Genomic DNA, 23,630 nt, shown 5'->3' on the forward strand with positions numbered 1-23,630 from the left:
TACCCTCTTCGTTCCTCTCAAGTTTAGCTATTCACTGTGCCTTCTTCCCATTACCAACTTCTTGCTCATGGCTTCACCCTGGCCTGGAACCCCCACCCCACCTCCAAAGCCTACTAGATCGCAAGCTTCTTGGAGGCAGGGATCAGGTCTACTGACATTACTGTACACTTCCAAACGCTTAGTGCAGTGACCTGTGTAGAGTAAGTGCCCAATACACATCATCGATCGAAATCACAGCTCCTTCGGGAGGCCTTTCCTAAGTAATCTCTAATCTCCCCATTTTATATGCCCACCAACTGCCCAGTCAGCCCTTCTGTGCCACCTAAGCACTTAAGTGCTCACAACCTTCCCAGAGCACTTATAGACAGATTTTATTATCTCTATTACTTCCTCATATCTGTAATTTATTTAAGTGACTAGCTCCCCCGGCTAGATTGTAAAATCCTTGAGGTTGAGGATCATGTCATCTGATGCTGTTGTATTCTCCTAAAGACTCAGTACGGTGCTCTGCACATACTACTGTGAGTCAGAGGTCCCGGGTTCTAATTCTGGCTCTGTAGCTTGTCTGCTGTGTGATCTAGGTTAAGTCACTTAACTCCTCCCTGCCTCAGTTTCTTCAACTAGAAAATGAAAATTAAGACTGTGAGCCCTATGTGGGAAATCGTCAGCGTTCAACCTGATTAGTTTGGATCTACCCCAGTGCCTGGCACGTAGTAAGTGCTTAAATCCCAAACCTTAGTACAGTGCCCAGCGCTTAGTACAATCCCTGCTGCATAGTAAGCACTGAACAAATACAATAATAATAATGATAATAATTAGTATTTTTTAAAAAACCTAGGTCCTCTAAAATGCTCCTGATGGATCGCAATATTCCTAAAAAAACAGATGTTTTCCAGAGGCTCTTCAGCCCAGAAAGGAGGGTTTCCTTTTCCCCACTACCGGTGCCCCTGTTTCATGGAAAACTAAGGTGCTGAGATGAGGCTAAGTGATTTCTCCAAGATTACACAGCAAGAGACGGAGCAACAGTCGGGGACAGAACTCAAAATTTTTATGCTATCATTAAAAAAAAATTGTTTTTTTACAATGGAATCCGTCGCATGTGTTGCTGACTCCCTTCCTGCAGGGCCCACCTCTGCGATCCTCTGGGCTTCCAAGACCTGAGACTGCAGTCCTGGTTTAATTCCTGCCGGTCACTGCAGTCTGGAGGACAGGCGAGGGAGGCTGCAGCAAATGTCTTGGCTGGGGTGTCTTTCAGGGAGTGGCCAGCCTGTTTGTTTGATTGCCCAGCTCAGCACAGCCCGCTCTTCCCCTCCAAGGGAGAGGTAGCCCAGGGGTTCACTCATCCTGAATTGTTGGCCCCCCAGCTCCGTCCAATCCAAGACGCTCCCCCCGGTTTGGGGGTGCTGTGAGGCCCTTGACATCCAAAGGGCCCGAAAGGCCGAGAGATTCCCGAATGAGTTTCAGAGTAGGATGTTTTCTTTTCTCAGAACTAAAAATAGGCAGGTCGAGTGATGGATTACAGGATGCAGCTAGCCACCAAGCGGGGCGATGATCAAACGGGCTGCATCCTTGGACCTCGGCGTCCTTGCCGTCTATGGCGGCCTTGTCTTATTCAGATTGAAACCGGGGTGAGCGGTGCCAAAGGCTTGGGCATTGCCAACGCTACAAACAAGGGGGTGGGGGGGGAAGCTACCTTGAAGGGGAAATGCATCACCTCCTCTCCCATAGGGAGGCTCTCCCACCTGGGATCTGAACCCCTTGGGAATACTGCCTATCCCTTCCTCCCTTCTACCCAACTCCTTGGCTTCATCATCCCTCGGGAGCTTTGTCCCTGGCATCCCCTCTTTCCCCCGGCCCCCCTCCTTCTTCCTTTCCTTGCTTCCCTGCGTTTTCCTCTCCCGGATTCCTCTCTGTCTCCCAGCCTTGGCCAGATTCCTCTCCCTCGACCGCTTCCCGGTCTCCTCTCTGGTTGTGAATGAGGCGGTCTCCGTTGCTGAATGGAGCTGCTGGGGGCTCTGGCTGCGGATCAGGGGCAGCAGCATTGGCCCCGAGAAGGGGAGGGGGCGTCTCTTCCTTCCTTCCTTCCTTCCTCTCTCTTTCTCTCTCTCTCTCTCTCTCTCTTTTCTCTTCTCTCCCTCAGTGCTGCTGCTTTTGAGGAATAAGGGCGTGAGGCAGAGATGGAGGCTGCGGGAAGCATTTGGCACCCCTAAGGACGATCCGGACCTCAAAGAGGGGATTTATGGACCGTGGCATTCGGGTAGATCAGGCCAAGGAGTGCTGCACTGGAAGGAGATCAGAGGCCGATTCAGCCACAATTTTTTTTTCTTTTTTCGGCGGAGGGCGTTCAATTAACGACCCCCAGTCCTAGATTTTTCCAATTTTTATTCATTCTGAGTATTTAGATCACCCCTCCCACCCCCCCAAACGGCTTGCCCGGTTAATTTTTTTTTTTTTGGGGGGGGGGGCGTCTGGGGGAAAAGAAACTTTTAGCGATTTCTTCTCCTCCTCCAAGACAATACATGGGCTGCTGTTAAATTAGGGGAAGAACATCTGCCCCCCGCCGCCTGGGGCCGGGCAGGCCCAGCCTGGGAGCCGGGCAGAGCTCCCACACCCAACGAGATTTTTTTTTCCTTTTTTTTTTCTTTCTCGAATGTTGTTCCTGAGTTGGTTTTTGAATCTGCGGTGAGATCCCGTGTCCCTGTCCCCCCGGGGGTGCGGGGTTGTCCGTCCGTCCGTCCGGCCGGCCTCCCGTCCGATGGAGCCCCGGCCGGCTTGGCGGGAGGGGCCGGACATGGCGCCGGACCTCAGCCCGGACGAGGAGCAGGTAAGGCCGGACGGGAAGAAGGGACGGGAAGGGAAGGGACGGGAAGGGAAGGGCCGGGAAGAAGGAAGGGCCGGGGGATAGGCTAAGGACCGGCCCAAGGACCGGGGCCTAACGGGCGGGCAGCGGGGTCCAAGGCCTAGGCCCAGCCGGCGGCCCTAGCTCCAGGACCGGCGGGAGCCCCCTCTTTCCTCCCCCTCCCAGAAGGCCCCCCGTCTTCCCCCCCCACGTCCTGGCAGCCCCCTTTCTCCCCCCTCTCCCACCAACCCCTTCTTTTCCGCCCCCAAAGGCCCCCTCTCCAACCCCCAAATCCCCTCTTCCCCCCAAAAAACCCCTCTGTCTCCCCCCTCCCAGAAGCCCCCTTATTCATTCAACCGTATTTATTGAGCGCTTACTGTCTCTCCCCCCCACCTCCTGGCAGCCCCTTCTCCCACCAACCCCCTTCCCCCCCCAAAAGCCCCCTCTCCTCCCCCTCCCACAAATCTCTTCTTCCCCCCCAAATCCCCTCTGCTTTCCCCCTCTCCCAGAAGCTCCCCACCTCCTGGCAGCCTCCTCTCTGCTCCCTCTCCCACCAACCCCCTCTTTTCCCTCTCTTCCCCCCGCAAAAGCCTCCTCTTCTCCTCCTCCTCCCCCAAATCCCCTTCCCCCCCATCCCCTCTGTCCCCCCCTCCCAGAAGCCCCCTCTCTCCCTCCCACCTCCTGGCAGCCCCCTCTCTGCCCTCCCTTCCCCCTTTCCCCCCAAAAAAGCCTCCTCTCCTCCCCCCCCACAGATCCCTTCTCCCCCCCAACTCCCCTCTGTCTCCCCCCTTCCAGAAGCCCCCTCTCTCCCCCCCCCCCGACCTCTTGACAGCCCCTTCACTTCCCTCATCCTCCTCCCCCCAGGCACCCCGTTTTCTTCCCCCCCTCCTCCTGGCAGCCCTGTCCCTTCCCCCCACCTCTTAGCAGCCCCCCTCTCTATCCCCTCCTTCCCCCCTAAAAGTCCCCTCTCCCCCCTCCCAGAAGCCCTCTTTGTCCCCCACCCCATCTCTTGGCAGCTCTTTCTCTTCCCTCACCCTCCTCCCACCGGGCACCCCATTTTCTTTCTGGCAGCCCCTTCTCTTCTCCCCCTAGCAGCCCCCTCTCTTTTCCTCTACCTCCTGGCAGCCCCTTCTCTTCCCCCTTCTCAAAGCCCCTTTTTTTCTTCCTCCTCTTCCCCCTCTCAAAGTCCCCTCTCTCTCCCTTTTCCCAGAAGCCTCCTCTCTTCTTCCCCCCACCCCTTGGCAGCTCCTCTTCCTTCACCCTCCTCTCAGCAGGCACCCCATTTTCTTCCTGGCAGCCTTTTGTTTTCTCCCCCTCGCAGCCCCCTCTCTTTTCCCCAACCTCCTGGCAGCCCCCTCTCTTTCCCCCTTCCTCCTGGAAGCCCTCCTCTCTTCCCCCATTCAGCCCCATTCATGTGGCCTAGCGACCTCCTGACTCATCCTTCTCCCCACTCCAGAGAGCTACCCCGTTTAACTTCTCTCTGAGGGATTTTTAGGGGGGCAGAGGACGATGGCTTCAGTTTAGCTTTCCTCCGGGTGCAGGAGGTTCGGGGCTGTGACCTTAGACCGGGATCTGAGCTTTCCTGAGTCTTCACCCCAGTGCCGGCTCGCATCTGGGCTTGTAGAATGAGTCGTTTCCTCTTCATTTCCCCATCTCTGCTTCCCTCCCTATCCCATCTCCCTTCCCCCCAACATCTTCCCCACCCTTCTTTCTCTGCTGTGGATTTCCTCCCAAAGCACACGGATGTGGACATCTTAAAGGGCATTTGGGATGATTAAGCTGCAGTGGTCTAAAACAGGTTCTGGGAAAGTCAAGAATTCCCAGAGCCACCTCCCTCGCCACTCCTCCATTCCTTTCTCCCACTCCTTCCCATTCTTTTCTTTCTCCCACCTCTTGCACCCCCTCTCCATGCCTTCCTCTTCCTCTCTGCCCTGTTCTGGTGCTTCTTCTTCTGAACCCCATGGCCTGCCCATGTTCCCTTTTTAAATTGCCCATCTTCACACTGAGCTTCATCGTGCCTTGAGCTTGTGGCCCTCGGCTGCCGTTTTTTGCGGGGAGGGGGAAAAAGCATGAAGCTTCTTCATCAAAATGCTGGGAGCTATTTCCATCTTGAGAGTTTGAGAGCTTCTCTCCATACTGCTCCCTGCCTCCATCCTGTTGTTCCTAGCCCCTGATTTCGAGAGGCAGTCTTGCAGCCTTGCAGGATTTATTCTTGCAATCTCCGATGATGTTCAGATGTTGTACAGCTCTTGCCCTCATCCACCTAAGAACCGAGCCGCCTTAGTCCCAGTTTTGCTTATACGAGGATACCGTGAATGGAAATTGCCATGGAAAAGATTAAACTAAAACTCGTTTTTTTCTTTCAGGGTTAAGGGGGTATGGAACCACTAGCACTGCTTCTAGAATGGCTAGGACCTGAAAAAATTAATATTGCTCTGTAGGCTTGTTTGTAGCTTGATTTGACCCCTGGACAACTGTGCTCAGGAAAACCTTGGTAGCAGTTAAATACAGTTACAGTTAGTGTGGTAACAGCTCGGGCTTAGTGAAGGCAAGGCCCGGAAGGAGCCTTTTTTTTTTTTTTTTGCCTTGGAGATGCCATGATTGTCTGTAAGGACACTAGATGCCTGTTTTGGGTTTTTTTTTTAAGAGGGCGAAAATATCTCCAGTTTTAGAATTGAAGAGCTAGGAGTTTCTAATTTCCTGTTATTTAGAACTAGCATGTTTTTGCTAAGGAATGAAAGACTTTAAGTCAAGGGGTATAAGGTTGCAAATCTTACAAAATCAGCATCAGTCACTTATGTCAGTATTCAGTTTACCCCATCAGACCCTTTTTTTGGTTGGGGGGGGGGAGACACTAAACAGATTAATGGTAATTAACAGTCCCAAATCCTTAATCTGCAACATTAACCTTTGTGTTGGACTGTTTTACGTAAGCTTGAATGTGCATTCAGTAGGATGTCTGAGAACTTTGTTTTTGTTGGTTATTATTAATTGGGGAGAGAGAAAACTGTAAAAAAAACACTGCTTGTAGAATGTAAGCTATTTTGGAACTCCAAAATATTAAATTTTTGTGCAGTCACATTCAAGAAATAAATAATGATTAAATTACTCTGGGTAAATGATTGTTCCTTCAGGTGTGGCCATCAAGCAGTCCTTACTGAGGTTCTATCCCATGCAGCAATTAAATCGGTTTGGTTATTTTTCTCTCTTTCCCTTTTCTTTATAATTTTCCTGGATCTCATTTCACATTTTTCAGGATCTATGGTCAATTTTTTAAAATTCCATCCTTATACAGAAGATGGTAAAATGATCGTTATATTTATTATCAAGTTCTATTTATTTTATTTTGTTAGTCTATTTTATTTTGTTAGTATGGTTTTGTTCTCTGTCTCCCCCTTTTAGACTGTGAGCCCACTGTTGGGTATGGACTGTCTCTATATGTTGCCAACTTGTACTTCCCAAGCGCTTAGTACAGTGCTCTGCACACAGTAAGTGCTCAATAAATACGATTGATTGATTGATTGATCAAGTTGTTCTTGCATTTCTAACCCGCACATACCTTCCCTTTCTGGTGTGCATTTATCTGAACGTACATAAGTCCGTATTCACGCAGAGTTGCAAATATAAGAACTTTCAGATAAGGAAAGGCAAAAGTCAGATTTGTATATTAGTTGAGCCTGTCATGTTACTATTTAGGCCCTAATTTTTATTTTCTGAACGTAATTATTTTTAACTTTGAATTTTGACATTTATTCCCATGTTTATGGCTAATGCACAGGGGGTCAAAACAAAGTAAGATGAAGAAAGAAAAGCTGTGTGGCTGTAGGGTTACATCATGGTGGGCTTGGACCTAGTCTGTGGAGAGAACCACCTTTTGAAACGAACGCAAATATCCTGAACTAGCACTCTGTGGGGTTTTAAATCTGTAAATCAATCAATCTATCGATCGTATTTATTGAGCGTTTGCTCACTCGATCAATGGTATTTATCGATGCTTACAGTGTGCAGAGCGCTCACTGAACTAAATGCTTGGGCAAGGTCAATACGACAGAGTTGAAAGACATGTTCCCTGCCCATAGCGAGCATACCGCTAGAGAGCTATGAGAAATTAGGACAACTTGAAGCCGCTTAGATTATAAATTATTTGAGGGCAGGGATTGTAGCTACTTACTCTGTAGTTCTCGCCCAAATGCTTAGTACAGTGTTCTACATCGAGTAAGTGCTCAGTAAATACCATTGATTGATAATCAGGTTTGTAAAAGTGTGCCAAGATGTTACAGTGATTGATGAACTACTAATACAGCGTAACTTTATACCGCTCATATCCAAAACGTGCTGTGGAAATTTAGATTCATAGTTCATTGCCGATTCAGGTCTACCTGGAGAAAAGAAAAATCTGTCAAAAGTGTAATGTTTTACAGTTCCTTCTTTTTTAAGTAATGCTTTCTAAAATTGTAGCAAAATTGAACTAATGTTCTACATTTCAGGTACGAGCTCTCATTTTTCTTCCCAATGCAAAAATTTATGAATGAGCTAGCTGAGATCTCGTCCAAAATAATCTGTCCCCATTGGGCAGTCAGTCACACACAACATGGAATATTTTGAGTGGGTGAAAATGGGACGATAATGAAGTTTGCTTTGCAACTTTATAGGGCTTGCTTCCGGAATCTTATTATAATTCCATACTGTGGTTTGTTCTTCCACGTGAGACTTCTAGAGTCAAGGACTTAACTGCTCTGCATAGACATTAAAGAATTTTGGCCCATTGCCCAAAGACAGGGTTTTTTTTAAAGCCAAAAACATCCCTTTTCCCATAGCCTCACATGTCCTGTTCTGTCACCCGTCACCCTGGAAATGACTGAACTGCAAAAATGAAATTATTCACGCTGTTAAAATCCAGGCAAGCGAGGGGGAAAAAAAAGCAATATCAAATATTCTTATAATCTCTTCTAATAATCAGGACTTGAGATGATTTGAATTCTAAATGTGTTGGGATGAAGTCGTTTTCTGATAATTTCATGTTATAGAGAAGGCTAGTGAATTATTAGACTGCTAACATTTGAAACATTTTAAGCAGCCTTCCCCTAAAAGGGACTGAATGAAGGCTAAAAAAAATTGTTATGACCCCCGAATATTACCCTTGATTTCTATAGTAACCTATAAATGTATTTTTCAGTTATGATTCTGTGTGAGGCCAGCTTTCTTCCTGTTTGTGTTGTTTTGGTGAAGCTTTAGTAACATTGGACCCTTGAACTTGTCTTTTCAAACCATGAGGTAATAATAATATTAATAACTACGGCATTCGTTAAGCACTTGGTATATGTCGGGCACTGTACTAAGCTCTGGGGTGGGTGCGAACAAATCAGGTTGGACACAGTCCCTGTCCCATGTGTAAATCCCCATGTGTAAAACCCCCATTTTACAGAGGAGGTAACTGAGGCCCAGAGAAGTGAAGTGACTCACCCAAGGTCACACAGCAGACAAGTGGTGCGAACCTGGGATTAGAACCCCAGCACCTCGAGGAAGAAGAGGAATCGCTTTTCAGAGACCCAACCCATCCGAGGCAGGCAGATCTTTGAGCCCCTGTCTTTATGGTGGGATCAACTGGAGCTGCCTCCCTGTGTTTAGACCTTCCATCCCTTTCCCGTTCCCCCGATGTAGCTCAGTGGAAAGAGCACAGGCTGGGGAGTCAGGTCGTGGGTTCTAATCCCGGCTCCGCTGCTTGTCTGCTGTGTGACCTTGGGCAAGCCACTTCACTTCTCTGTGCCTCAGTTCCCTCATCTGTAAAATGGGGATTAAGACTGTGAGCCCCATGCGGGGCAACTTGATTACCTTGTATCTACCCCAGCGCTTAGAACAGTGCTTGGCACATAGTAAGCGCTTAACAAATACCATCATCATTATTATTATTATTATAGACACCTTACGGTGCTTCTTGCAACCAACGCTTACAGCACAATCGTGCCCTTCCATGATTCCCCATCCCGTGCGTGGCCAAATCCGAGTGTTCTTCTGCCGTTCTCCATTTTCCCCGGGCAGTTGGTTCCCCATTCCGACCGGACCCGAGCAGCGTGAGCTGTTCCGAAGCCCCCTGGGACCTGCCCGCCCGGCACACACTCTCTGGGGCTTCCATTATCTCCCGTGGCTCATCACACTCATCAAATGCATCCGGCTGGTATCAGCGTGAGATGGCAGCACTTTCACATTCACATCTGATCGAGGAAAGGAAAAGGCTTCCCACGGTCAGAACAGAGACCTCATAGTAAAGGGGGACGGGGAGCGTGGGGCCTGGGAAAGAGCGTTTCTTCGCTGCCGGCCGGCCGGTCCCTTTAGGTGGGAAACAGAGGGCGAGTGAGTCTGAATTAACAGCCGATTTCAGGTGAGCCGGAGCCATGTGGGTTTCTGCACCTCAGACCAGCTATTCGTTTCCTTTCTGGGAACCCTGCTGGGGTTTCTGACACGAGGCAGAGAAGGAGCGTTGCCTAGTGGATAGAGCACGGGCCCGGAAGTAAAAAAGACCTATGTTCCAATCCCGGCTCCACCACTCGTCTGCTGGGTGACCTTGGCAAGTCACTTCACTTCTCTGGGCCTCAGTTACCTCATCTGGAAAATGCAGATTAAGACTGTGAGCCCCATGTGCCCCACCTGATTACCTTGTATCTACTCTAGCGCTTAGTACAGTGGCCGGCACCTAATAAGCACTTAATAAATATCATAAAAAAAAGTCAGGGCCCACCGTAGCACTCTGTTTTGTTGTCTTTGGCCTAGCGTAATGTGGTCCTGTTGCGACTATCGGGAACCTCGTGAGAGAGAGCCAGAAAGTAGAATGAGTAGTGGCAGTATTATTATTATGGTACCCGTTAAGTGCTTACTATGTGCACTGTTTTAGGTGCTATGGCAGGTACAAGTTAATCAGTTTGGACGCTGTCCCTGTCCCACCTGATTAATCCCCATTTTCCAGATGAGGTAACTGAGGCACAGCGAAGTTAAGTGACTTGCCCAGGGTCACACAGCAGACACGCGATGGAGCTGGGTTTAGAACCCAGGTCCTCGGACCGTGCTCTATGCGCTAAGCCGTGCTGGTTCTGGTTGGGTGCCTCCTGGGTACAGTGAACTGAATAAACACGTGGGAAGACCAAAACAAAGAAATAACATGCTCCTTGCCCACAAGAAGCTTATGCTCTAATGGGGAAATAATAATAATAGTAATAATATTTGTTAAGCATGTACTATGTGCCAAGCACTCTATTTAAGCACTGGGAAAAGTACAAGCTAATCAGGTTGGACGTAGTCCATACCCCACGTGGGGCTCACGGTTTTAGTCCCCATTTTACAGATGAGGTAACTGAGGCACAGAGAAATTCAATGACTTGCTTAGGATCACACAGCATGTTAGTGGTGGAGCTGGGATTAGAACCTAGGTCCTCTTACTATCAGGTTTGTGCTCTTTCCACTAGGCCAGAGAGCTTCTCATGAAAATCTTTACAAGTAGGGTAGACAAAATAACCTCATAGACTGTCGCATAAAACGTCTACAGAAATGCGGAGGATAGCTGTACCTACGTACACCAAGTAGTAGAGATGGCTCGCCAGTTTGCCTGACTTGAGATGCAGGGAACAGATCGAGGCAGGTGTGCCGGAGGAGGTGGGATTTCACGGGGGCCTTGAATTTATTATTACTATTATTAAGTGCCGTCGAGTCGTTTCCGATTCATAGCAACTCCATGGATAAACTTTCTCCAGAACGTCCTATCCTCTGCTATAATCTGCAGCCTTTCTAATGGTTCTTCCATTATCGTTGCTATGGTCTCTATCCATCTAGCTGCCGGTCTGTCTCTTCCACGTTTTCCCTGAACTCTTCCTCGCATAAGGTGTATTAAACCTGTATATATGTATATATGTTTGTACATATTTATTACTCTATTTATTTTAATTGTACATATCTATTCTATTTATTTTATTTTGTTAGGATGTTTGGTTTTGTTCTCTGTCTCCCCCTTTTAGACTGTGAGCCCACTGTTGGGTAGGGACTGTCTCTATATGTTGCCAACTTGTACTTCCCAAACGCTTAGTACAGTGCTCTGCACACAGTAAGCACTCAATAAATACGATTGATTGATTGATTGATTAAATACCCAAATCTGGGGAAGCGGAGCCAGATTGCTCTTCAGTTAAGATTTGGAAACTGAGTTGACTTATCATCTTAATAGGTGCCCTCAAATGTTTCCTGACCAGTATTGTTCATGTTGAATTAAAAAAGTAAAAGTTGCAGGCTGTAGCTTGTGATCGGTTTCACCTGAACATTTTTCTGGAACCAGACCGCCTTTTCTCCTACTCAAGCAGATTATGCATCCCATGTATAGATGGAAGATTTACACCAAGAGTACAGGGTTGTGACCCTGTTGGAGGACTTAGTGGTCATTTTGGTATTCACAATCAGCAGAACCTGCTGACAGATTTAGTGTGACTCAGGACAGTTGACTTAATGGGAAGCAGCTTGGCCTAGTGGAAAGAACTGAGAGTTAGAGAACCTGGGTTCTAATCCCATATCTGCTGTGTGACATTGGGCAAGGCACTTAACTTCTCTGGGCCTCAGTTATCTCATATGTAAAATGGGGAGCCCATGTGGGATGAGGATTTTGTCCAACCTGATTAGCTATCTCAGTATCTGGCACATAGTAAGCACTTAACCATTCAAAAATACCCCAGCACTTACAATAGTGCTTGACACATAGGAAGCACTTATTAAATAAAATAATAATAATAATAGTGACTTCAAGAAAGATGTCCAGCTCGTGAAGCTCTGATCATTCTATTGAAACTCCTATAGGCAAGCCACATATAAGCCTGTGACTGAAGTGGGGCAGAACAGAATATTGAGGGAGTTTCAGAAAATAATGTATCCAATTATAACAGAGTGTTTTCATACCTCCTTGATTTTTGTTTCAAAACTAACCTCTTTTGATGTTTTTCTAACATGTTTCTGCTGTTTGAAATTTATCCTTTTGCCAAACCATCTTAAATTTTCTCATTGTTGGAGACCAAGAGTCTGTCACAGGGGTTTTTGTTCTGTTTCATAAACTTTCAAAAAAAGAAGGTGGCTGAGTTTTTCAAATTTTTCACTCCTTCCAAAATAATAAACCTTCTCTTGTTGAATGATGCCACGCAGGAGAAATTCCAGTACCACGAGAAGCAACACGGCCTATCAATCAGTTGTATTTATTGAGCTCTTACTCTGTGCAGAACACTCTACTAAGCACTGGGGGTAAGGAAAGAACACGGGATTGGGAGGCAGAGGACCTGGGTCCTAATCCTGGCTCTACCAATGCTTGTTGTGTGACCTTGGACAAGTCACTTAACTTTTCTCGGCCTCAGTTTCCTCAACTCTAAAATGGGGATTACCTGTTCTCCCTCCTACTTGGGCTGTGGAGCATCCTGTAGAACAGCGGCTGAGTTAATCAGCGGCTTGATTAACTTGTACATACCCCAGAGCGTAGAGCAGTCCTCAGCATGTAGCAAATTCTTAACAAATACCGTCGTAATAATAACCATAATAATAATAATAGCAAACCTGGGCTTGATTCAGCAAGGAAAGGAAGAGCGATTAGTACCCAGCCTTTAGAATGGAAGTGCCTTAGCAGCTCTTTCCTTCTCCCCACTTCCAGGTCCAGGGAACACAGGATCTTGGTGTAGAAAACAGTTCAGCCGAGGTTTGTTCTGTGGCCAGTGGAGAAGCCTGAGGGCTACAGCTCCTTCCTTCCCATTTTCAGCTCGGCTGCCCCTCCTGAGCCTTCAGAATCATCTCCCCAAAGTCCTGGCTGCCGGAAACACAATATGCCTGTATGGTGACACTTAGCACCTGCCCTGAGCTCTCTGGACATTTAACGAGAGAGACCCAGTTGAAATTTCCTTATGGATGGTGCCAGGAGTTTTTCAGTGTCCAAAAAAATTGCCTCCCACGTCATGTGTCAATAGCCTGTACACTGTAAGCTCTTCGTGGTAGGCAACGTGTCTACCCAATCTGTTATATTGTACTCTCCCAAGTGCTTAGAATAGTGTGTTAAATAAATGCCATTGATTGATTGATTGGTTGTCGATCAGTACTTCCTTCCATAGGCTTCCTGCCCCAACTTGCATCATCCTTTGTCCGGAAGGTCCCTGGGAGGATCTGTGGGTTATGGAGCCAGTACAGGAACTCGTGTTATCATCATCATCATCATCAATCGTATTTAGTGAGCGCTTACTATGTGCAGAGCACTGTACTAAGCGCTTGGGAAGTACAAATTGGCAACACATAGAGACAGTCCCTACCCAACAGTGGGCTCACAGTCTAAAAGGGGGAGACAGAGAACAAAACCAAACATACTAACAAAATAAAATAAATATGTTATGTGTTATGTTGGGGGTGGCCTTGATGGTGGTAGTGGGGATCCCAGAGTCCCCCCATGGATCAGCCCACAAAGTCTCTTTGGCCTCCGGGGAGTGCCTCAGCTCAGATCCACTTCAAGGATGGTTCGGAAGAGGACCGGAGAAGTTATTGGGGAGATGGACGGGATGGGGACTTTGGTGTCAGATTGAAGGGGCTTGTGGGAAGAAAGCGAAAGTAGCTCCCATCCCCCCAGGGATAGAAATAGACCCTAGTTGCCTCCTGAAGGGTTGAAATGCAGGCGTTCTGCCGGCCGATGACCATTACAGACGGCTTTCCCGGGGAGAGACCGGGAGCTTATCGTCAGAGGGCGGATTGAAGGTAATGAGATAGTAGGCTCTGATTGGGCCCGAAGGGGCTTGCCAGCCTCAACAAGGCAGTTCCACAGGAGAAGCTCACATTACCGCATCCTCAGCTGGCAGCCCCAGAACATTTCCCCAAGACCGCTTAAATCAGGCCCGGAAACTACCGGGATTTTCTCGGCAGGGCCCTGCTGGGAATGAGCTCACCCCACCAGGTTGAGAACTGGAGTGCGAGGGCGACACTTTGGGGAGAAGAATTGGATTGCCAAATTCTCAATCTTGTTGAGAAGCAGGGTGGCCTAGTGGAAAGAGCCTTGTCCTGAGAGTCAGAGGACCTTGGTTCTAAATCCCGGCTCTGCCACTTGCCTGTCGTGTGACCCCGGGCAAGTCACTTCACTTCTCTGGGCCTCAGTTCCTTAATCCGCAAAATGGGATTAAAACTGTGAGTCGGATGCGTGTCAGGGACTGTGTCCAGCCTAATTATCTTCGATCTACCCCACCGCTTAGTCCAGTGCCTGGCACACAGAAAGCACTTGCCGAATACCTTAAGAAAAAATTAGTTCTGGGTGAGCTGCAGATGACTTTGGGTGCATCTGAATCAATTCATGACATTTATTGAGCGCTTACTGTGTGCAGAGCACTGGACTAAGTTCTTGGGAGAGAGTGCAGTCCAGCTGGTAGACACGATCCCCCCCCATATTCTAGTTTGGGAGACAGATGTTAAAATAAGTTACAGATAGGGACAGTAGCAGAGTATATCTGCACGTAAGTGCTTGGGGCTGAGTGGGTAGGGTGAATATCATCAGACCCAAGTACGTAGGCAATGCAGAAGGAAGGAAGAATAGGGTGGTGAGATGAGAAGTTAGTCAGGGAAGGCTTCCTGGAGGAGATGTGACCTTAGTAGGCCTTTGAAGATAGGGAAACCGGTGGTATGCTGGACGTTAAGAGGGAAGGAGGACATCGATGGGGAGAGAGGCGAGAGCGAAATTCAGTGAGTAGGGAGGTGTTTTAGGAGCGAAGTGGGCGGGCTGGGATGTAGTGAAGCAGGATGGCTCAGTGGAAAGAGCCTGGGCTTTGGAGTCAGAGATCATGGGTTCAAATCCCGGCTCCGCCAACTGTCAGCTGCGTGACTTTGGGCAATTCACTTAACTTTTCTGGGTTTCAGTTACCTCCTCTGTAGAATGGGGATTAAGACTGTGAGCCCCACGTGGGACAACCTGATCACCTTGTAACCTTCCCGGCGCTTAGAACAGTGCTTTGCACGTAGTAAGCGCTTAATAAATGCCATCATTATTATTATTATTATTAGTGGGAGAGGAGCGAGCACAGGTAAGAGGGAGAGAGCCCATGGAGTGCCTTCAAGCTGACGATGAGATTCTGCTCGATGCGGAGGTGCGTGGGCATTGAACGCAGGCCACTTTAGCAATGGGGACTGGTGTATTTGGGAGTAGCATCGCCCAGAGGGAGCAGGTAGAGTTTTGCAGGGAATTGAACATTGTCTGCCCTCAGCATGCCCTTGTCAGCCATGGCCTGAAAGCTGATGTCAGGGTTGTGTGCAGATGTGCAATTCCCAGGCTGGGTCCCTGTTTCACAAGGCTGATAAACCCCGGGCCCTTCACTTCCTCCTATAGGAAGTCATTAACACCGAGGAGCCTTTCATGCCGAATAGCTCAATTAACTCCCGTCCTTTTATATCCCTTGGAGCTTTTGGGTTTGCTCTCTCTCACCATCCAATGTGGTCAGCCTGAGCTTTGTGCTCCCAATTCTTCCAGTTTCCAGTGGGATGTTTAATCCTTTAATGGAGGTTAGCTTATTTTTTTTTTCTCCTCCTCCTTCCTTTGCTTGCACAACGCCTGGGTATAATGGAAAATTCCTTTATTTCAGAACAGTTCTCTTTCGTTTCCCAGACTAGCCGGGTGTCATTCCTTTGTTTGCAGTTATCTTTTTTTTTATGGTATTTGTTAAGCACCTACTATGTGCCAGGCATTGTACTGAGCACTGGGGAAGCTACATAGTAATAATAATAATGATGGCATTTGTTAAGCGCTTACTATGTGCAAAGCACTGTTTTAAGCGCTGAGGGGGGATGCAAGGTGATCAGGTTGTCTCACGTGGGGCTCACAGTCTTCATCCCCATTTTACAAATGAGGTAACTGAGGTTCTGACAAGTTAAGTGACTTGCCCAAGGTCACACAGCAGACGTGGTGGAGCTGGGATTCGAACCTATGACCTCTGACTCCAAAGCACAGGCTCTTTCCACTGAGCCACGTTGGGCGCAGGGCTCACAGTCTTAATCCCCATTTTACAGATGAGGTAACTGAGAAGTTAAGTGACTTGCCCAAGGTCACCCAGCAGACAAGTGCCGGATTGGAACTTAGGTCCTTCTGACTCCAGGGCCCGTGCTCTTTTCTCTGGGCCACACTGCTTATCTATCTTGTTATCTGGCCAGTTCACTTCCGAGTGAGGCTTCTGAAGCCTGTGGTTTTCCAGGGAAAAATCTTTCTCGTTTTGCCCCACCTCTCCTTCCACCCTAGATGATTAGAGAATCCACCCCTGTTCCTTTGGTGTGCTAGACCATCAATATCTTCTCGGAAATGAGGGGTGAATTCCTACCGGTGGGACAGGGGCTCTTATTTCTCACGTTAATTATTTGTCACTTGGTAAACCAATTACCGCTGCTAAATCCTCTCCTGGGCCCTTAACATGTGGGTAGAACCCTGTATTCTGGGGAAAGGAGAACATAGTTTGCGAAAGGTGATGTTTGGTCATTTGGGGTGTGGATGTATTTGAACTTCAGGAAATATGGGATAAGGCCTGCACACAGTAAGCGCTCAATAAATACGATTGATGAAGGCCTTTCAGCCATGGCCCCCAAAAGAAATCAGTCTACCAACCCTGTCGTATTGTACTCTCCCGAGCATGTAGTACAGTGCTCTGCCCACAGTAAGCACTCAGTAAATCAATCAATCGTATTTATTGAGCACTTACTGTGTGCAGAGCACTGTACTAAGCGCTTGGGAAGTACAAGTTGGCAACCTATAGAGACGGTCCCTACCCAACAGTGGGCTCACAGTCTAAATACCATCGATTGATGGGTCTTTGAAAGAGATGCAAATGTGTCACTGCTTGCCACAGAGCCAGAAGAGCCAGAAAGGGAAACACACTGGAAAGAAGTGAAATGAATTTTTGTTTTTAATTTCAACCTGAATGAAGGGAAATAGGGAACAGCAAGAAATGGAAGGTTACCCCGAAAGGAGATCGGAGTAGAAGTCGTACCCGAGCAATGGATTCTGTTTTGGTTTTTTTGGATAGGTTGAGAAGGTGTGATCTCCCAGGCACCATCCTTCATCCCTGCAATGTATATGTTCCAGCTTCTATAACCAGGAACAGAAGAGCCCTGAGGTTGTAATGCAATGGCCACAACTCTGTGGCAGATGTAGAACACAGATGATACATTAACTGCCCTTTACTTAGCTGGTCAGGATGATTCTGAGAAACCCAGCTCAGTCTTATTTGACAAAACATAGAGCAGTATCCACAGGCCTTTCTGCAGGAAATGAGAAACATTAATCTCCCAACATTTTCCTGGGGTAGGTGTGTGGCTAGCCCAACTCCCCACTAAAATTAGAGTCGTCAGATAACCAAATGAATATTTTTTTAATGAAAAAATATAGTCTTGAGAGGAGCTAGATAACCCGAACTTCTTCCGGAATCCATGCTAATGTTGAATTTCATCAAATGGCTGCAGTTTTGGTTTAAAGATGTTTGGGCAAGCAAAGTTTCTTAAAATGATTCATTGTTTGTCCTTCAGTCAAAATGAAAAGTGTACAAATATGAATTTACTCAGCCTTTTTGAGTTTTCCCTAGTGTGAGAAAAAAAAAAATCATTTAATGTGGGAAGCACTTACATTTTCCACCCTCGTGTAACTCAGAATGACCATAGAGAGTTTTCACAAATTTTTCAAAAATCTCCTTTGGGCCTGGAAGTTTTCAAGGTAATTTTTGTTTTGAAAGTGCTTAAAAACAGGTGGCTGGAATGGCAGCCTCTGTATATCCAAACTTACATTGGTGGGATAGAGCTAAAATGATCATTTTGGACAGAAAAATAGGAAAGAGAGAGCGAAAAACTAACAAATGGAAGAATTCATCCCGAGTTTGTGTGTTACTACCATGGTAAACTAGAGCCATTCTAACCGCAATGCAAATTACAGTTTAGTTTTCCTTAGAAGAGCAGCACCTATCCCTAGCGTTATAAACCTGAATTGTGATTTGAGGGGTGTTTGTCAGCCTGTGCTGTGTTTGTTGGTTCGACATGTGTGCATGGGTGTGTGTGTGTCCCCAAAACGTCCAAAGGTCCTGTTGAAGGTTGGCAAGGGAATTGTACATAATCAATCGTATTTATGGAGTGCTTACTGAGTGCAGAGCACTGTACTAAGCACTTGGGAGAGTACAACGTAACAGAGTCGATAGGCACATTGCCTGTCCACAAAGAGCTTGCAGTCTGGAGGGACAGGAAAGAAGAAACTACATTTCCCAGGAAGTGAAGGGGCTGTCTCATGACCTTTTTGCACCCCAGTAGTCCTGAATGGAGCCAAGCCCCCTGGATTACCTTGGTAGGACTGGACAGCGTTACTGGCTCAGTGGAAAGAGCCCAGGCTTTGGAGTCAGAGGTCATGGGTTCAAACCCCGGCTCCGCCAATTGTCTGCTGTGTGACTTTGGGCAATTCACTTAACTTCCCTGTGCCTCAGTTGCCTCATCTGTAAAATGGGGATTAAGACTGTGAGCCCCCCCATGGGACAACCTGATCACCTTGTAACCTCCCCAGCGCTTAGAACAGTGCTTTGCACACAGTAAGCACTTAATAAATGCCATTATTATTATTATTATTCATTTTTCATTTAATTTAAGTAGCATTTTTCATTTATATCTTCATCACAGAAGTTACGTTGGCCATAGATTCAGGTAGTCCTGGAGAGGTCTACTGGAAAAGTCAGCATTTTCTTAGACTTCGGCATTTTAAAGTCTTAACTTAATCGGTCGGATTTATTGAGTGGCTACCCAGGCACCCAGCCCTGTACTGCCCTCAAGGAGCTTACAGTTTAGCAGAGGAGACCGATACTAAGAAGAAGAAAGCTATGCGATAGCTATTGGTAAGCTATAGTTTTGGTTGGCCGTGGGTGTGTGTGAGTTTCAAGTGTTTAGGTGACACGGAAATAGTTGTGGAGGACCTGAAGGGAGGAAAGAGAGATTAATCAGGGAATTTAGGGTTAGACTTTTCCCCTAAAGGTTGGGTTTATTTCGTCATTGAGATCCACCCTCATGGTAAATGTCAGCTGCTGAAGATCAGACTTTAAAATGCCAAAGTCTAAGAAAGACAACCTCAGACCAAGTATGTACCTACATATCTCTCCTCCCTTCCCTTACTTACTACTGGGGGGACTGACTGTCATACGCTGGTCTTTTCAAGCCGCCACCCGTACGCAACACAGATCACCGTCTTCCAATAATAATAATCATTAATAATTGTGATATCTGTTAAGCACTTACTCTGCGCCAAGCACTGTACTCAACGCTGGGGTAGATACAAGATAATCGGGTCCCCATATGAGGCTTACAATCTAAGCAGAAAGGAGTGCAAGTATCGAATCCCCATTTTGCCGATGAGAGAACTGAGGCCTAGAGGAGTTAAGTGACTTGCCCAAGGTCACCCAGCGGATAAGTGGCGGGGCCGGGATTAAAACCTACATTCCCTGACTCCCAAGCTTGTGCTCTGTCCACTAGGACAGTGGTGGGTACATAAATAAGCCCCTTTTTGGTTATTTTAATGCAAAACAAAAAGTTATACCTCTATTACAGAAAGGCTGGATGTCTTTTCCCCCTCTAGAGTCATCTTAGCTGACCTACTGCTCTCCCTCCTTCTTCGGGCTTCCTAACGGAAGCGCAAGGCATCAAGGCAGAAGGAAAACATTTTGAAACACGGGCAAGTGAATACGAAAAGCGGTAGTAGGCTCAAATGAGGAACTTCCGCCAGGCTTAGAGTCGAGTCCGTGGGAATGAGGCATCCTAGTCAGCTTCTTGCCACAGGGGACATTCTCGGACCCGGGAGGGTAATATTAATCCTCCACAGCTGCCGGCTTCATCTGATGCCTGGGACAGAAAAAAACTTTAAAAGACGTGGGAGAGATGGACAGAGGGACAAAGGGAAAGTGACAAATGGGGAAAGGCCCATGTGGGGCAAAGAACAGCAGAAGCATTTTTAAAATGGGAGAGCATTTCTCAGATGGGAACTGAATGCAGATGAGCGGCGGCTGACTGGCCGGCCAGCACAGGAGATGAGGGCCCCTGCTTCAATCAATCAATCATATTTATTGAGCGCTTACTGTGTGCAGAGCACTGTACTAGGCGCTTGGGAAGTACAAGTTGGCAACATCTAGAGACAGTCCCTACCCAACAGTGGGCTCAGAAGCAGCGTGGCTCAGTGGAAAGAGCACGGGCTTGGGAGTCAGAGGTCATGGGTTCAAATCCTGGCTCTGCCGCTTGTCAGCTGTGTGACTCTGGGCAAGTCACTTAACTTCTCTGTGCCTCAGTTACCTCAGCTGCAAAATGGGGTTTAAGATTGTGAGTCCCACATGGGACAACCTGATCATCTTGTATCCTCCCCAGCGCTTAGAAAAGTGCTTTACACATAGTAAGCGCTTAACAAATACCAAAATTATTATGATTATTATTAGAAGGGGGAGACAGAGGACAAAACCAAACATATTAACAAAATAAAATAAATAGAATAGATATGTACAAGTAAAATAAATAAATAAATAGAGTAATAAATATGTACAAACATATATACATATATGCAGGTATATATGAGAGCGGGAATGGTACGGGGAGGGCCACGGGACCCCCTTTGGCCCATCTGGGTGTTCCTACAAATGTAAACCAGTAGGAATCCTGTCTGAAACTGAGAAGGCAGGGCCAGTGTCCCTGGCCTGTTCCACAGGAAGCTGCTCACTCACAGCTAGGAACAATTTCCTGGGAGTTATTGTCAAAATACATGTTCTCCCCATCTTCAAAGCCTTAATTCAAATCACAACTCCTCCGAGGGGCCTTCCCCAAAAGCCCTCATTTCCCCTACTCCCTCTCCCTTCTTGTAACACCTTTTAAGTGATGAATAGTCACCCCTCCCTCATATATCTTTTTATATCCCACATATCTATAATTTATTTTAATTTCTGTTTCCCCTCTAGACTGTAAGCCTCTTGCAGACAGCAAACACGTCTACCAACTCTGTTGTATTATACTCTCCCAATCGCGTAGTACAGTTTTCTACACACAGTAAACCACTCAATGAATATCACTGAAAGATTGATAGATTTGTGTACCCTGACTCCATTTAGAACTGGCCAGGGAACCCGGGAGAGAGATGGGCTAGTCAAAATGTGTGTTCTTATCTCATGGGCTGTGCAGGAAGGCCACACCAGCATCATCAATGGTATTTATTGAGTGCTAATGAATACTAAGCACTTGGGAGACTCCAGTACAGCAGAGTTGGTAGACACATTCCCTGTCCATGAGCTTACTGTTAGTTTATTTACTGTCCCGTCTAGACTGTGAGCTGGTCGTCATAGTCAGGGGATGTCACTGTTTATTGTTATATTGTACTTTCCCAAGCACTTAGTACAGTGCTCTGCACACAATAAGCACTTGACTTAGTGGAAAGAGCACGGGCTTGGGAGTCAGAGGATGGGGGTTCTAATCCCGGCTCCACCACTTGTCTGCTGTGTGACCGTGGGCAAGTCACTTAACTTCTCTGTGCCTCAGCCACCTCATCTGTAAAATGGGGATTAAAAGTGTGAGCCCCACGTGGGACAACCTGATTCCCCTACTCCAGCGCTTAGAACGGTGCTTAGCATGTAGTAAGCGTTTAACAAATATCATAATCATTATTGTTATTATAAACACGATCGAATGAATGAAAGCTTACAGTCTAGGCAGGGGAGACAGACATCGGTAGAAATAAAGAATTTATAATATATGATTTATAGAGATGTACACAAGTGTTGCGGGGTTGAGGGTGGGGCAAATATCAAATTCCCAAAAGGTCATAAATCCAAGTGTAAAGGTTGACACATGAGAGCAAGGGAGTTGAGGAAAAGAGGGCTTAATTAGGGAAGGCCCGTGATGGATGTTGACCTTTGGAATGCACTGTACTTACTCCCAGTTCCAAGAGGCTGGGCTAATAAAGTTCTTCCATACCAACTGCCCTGTTGCCCTCAGGTGGACACATTTCTGCTCCTCCTATGCCTGAGTTGGTTTCAAATGTCTGACCCAGAAGTAAAAATCCTTGAAGCCCCATGACTGGTAAGGACTTGCTTCAGCCCGTTCTCCACCAGGAGTAGAAATAATAATATTTATTAAGTGTGTACTATGAAGCACACAAGAAATTTGGGCCTAGTGGAAGGAGCACGGGCCTGGGAATCAGAAGACCTGGGTTCTAATCCTTCCCGGCCCCGCCACTTGTCTGCTGCTTGCCCCTGGGCAAGTCACTTCACTTCTTTGGGCCTCAGTAAAATGGGGATTAAGACTGTGAGCCTTAAGGGGTTAAGACTGGGTCTAACGCTGTGAGAAGCCGCGTGGCTTAATGGAAAGAGCACGGGCGTGGGAGTCAGAGGACATGGGGTCTAATTCCGGCTCCGACACTTACCTGCTGTGTGACCCTGGGCAAGTCTCTTCACTTCTCTGTGCCTCCGTTACCTCATCTGTAAAGTGGGGATTAAGACTGTGAGCTCCACGCAGGACAACCTGATTACCTTGTATCTGCTGGTGCTTAGAACAGTGCTTGGCACGTAGAGAGCGCTTAACAAATGCCATAATTATTATTATTAACCTGATTATCTTGTATCTACCCCATATATATTCTCCTCCAAGGGACCTTCCCAGACTAAACCCCAGTTTTCCTCATCTCCCACTCCCTGACTTGCTCCCTTTGCTCTCCCCCTGCCCCCGCACCAGCCCCACAGCACTATCTGTAATTTTATTTAATGCTCTTTATGTCTGTTTATTTGTATTGATGTCTGCCTCCCCTCCTCTAGATTGCGAGCTCATTGTGGGCAGGGATTGTCTCTCTTTATTGTTGTACTTTCCAACACAGTACAGTGCTCTGCACACAGTAAGCACTTAATAAATACGACTGAATGAATGAATACCTCAGCACATAGTACAGTGCCTGGCACATAGTAAGCATTTACCAAATACCATAATTTTTTTTTAATTCAAAAATTGTTTCAGGAATTCCAGTTGGAGCTCCTGAAAAGCATATCGGTCACCGTGGGTGAGAACTGGGCTGGTGAGGCTTGCATTTTGGTATCCTGTCACTCTCCTGGGTTGTGAATGAGTGCCTCTTTAAAGATGACGCTAAATCAGCAGTAGACTGGCAGCGTGAGGGAAGGGGGTCAATCAGTGGTATTTATTGAGTGCTTACTGTGTGCTGAGCACTGTACTAAGTGCTTGGGAAAGTACAGTACTGCAGATTTTGTAGACACGAGTCCTGCCCGCAAGATACTTACAGTATACTCAGAGCGCCAGATGGAAAAAAGAAAAATCAATCGACCAATCAATCATATTCACTGAGTGCTTACTGTGTGCACAGGACTGTACTAAGTGCTTGAGAGAGTATAACATAACAGAGTTGGTAGACACGATCTCTGCCCGTGGTCTAGAGCTTACACTTAGAGGGGGAGTCAGACGTTAATATAAATAAACAAATTACGGATAAGTACAAAAGTGCAGCGGGGCTGAGGGTGGGGTCAATAAAGGGTTCAAATTCAAGTGCAAGGGCAACGCAGAAGGGATTGGGAGAAGAGGAATTGAGGGCTTAGTCAGGGAAGGCCCCTGTGATTTTTAATAAGGCTTTGAAGGTGTGGAGAAAGATCATAATAATAATAATTATGGCATTTGTTGAGCACTTACTATGGGCCAGGCACTGTACTAAGTGCTGGGGTGGATACAAGCAAATCCCTGAACTACGTGGGGCTCCCAGTCTCAATACCCATTTTACAGATGAGGG

The 23,630-nt window shown here is 47.0% G+C and overlaps 1 protein-coding gene across 1 annotated transcript in view; it reads left to right on the top strand.

Moving 5' to 3' along the window:
• Positions 1 to 2,518: 2,518 nt before the first annotated feature.
• The window catches only part of PTPN9 (protein tyrosine phosphatase non-receptor type 9), a 61,455-nt gene continuing 40,343 nt past the window's right edge, over positions 2,519 to 23,630 (top strand). Inside the window, exon 1 of the mRNA XM_038767534.1 lies at positions 2,519 to 2,824. Coding sequence (XP_038623462.1) covers positions 2,756 to 2,824 — 69 coding nt within the window. The 5' untranslated portion in view covers positions 2,519 to 2,755. The remainder of the gene's footprint in view (positions 2,825 to 23,630) is intronic.

The sequence above is a fragment of the Tachyglossus aculeatus genome, chromosome 26 (assembly GCF_015852505.1).
Source record: "Tachyglossus aculeatus isolate mTacAcu1 chromosome 26, mTacAcu1.pri, whole genome shotgun sequence".
In the NCBI taxonomy this organism is placed as follows: domain Eukaryota; kingdom Metazoa; phylum Chordata; class Mammalia; order Monotremata; family Tachyglossidae; genus Tachyglossus; species Tachyglossus aculeatus.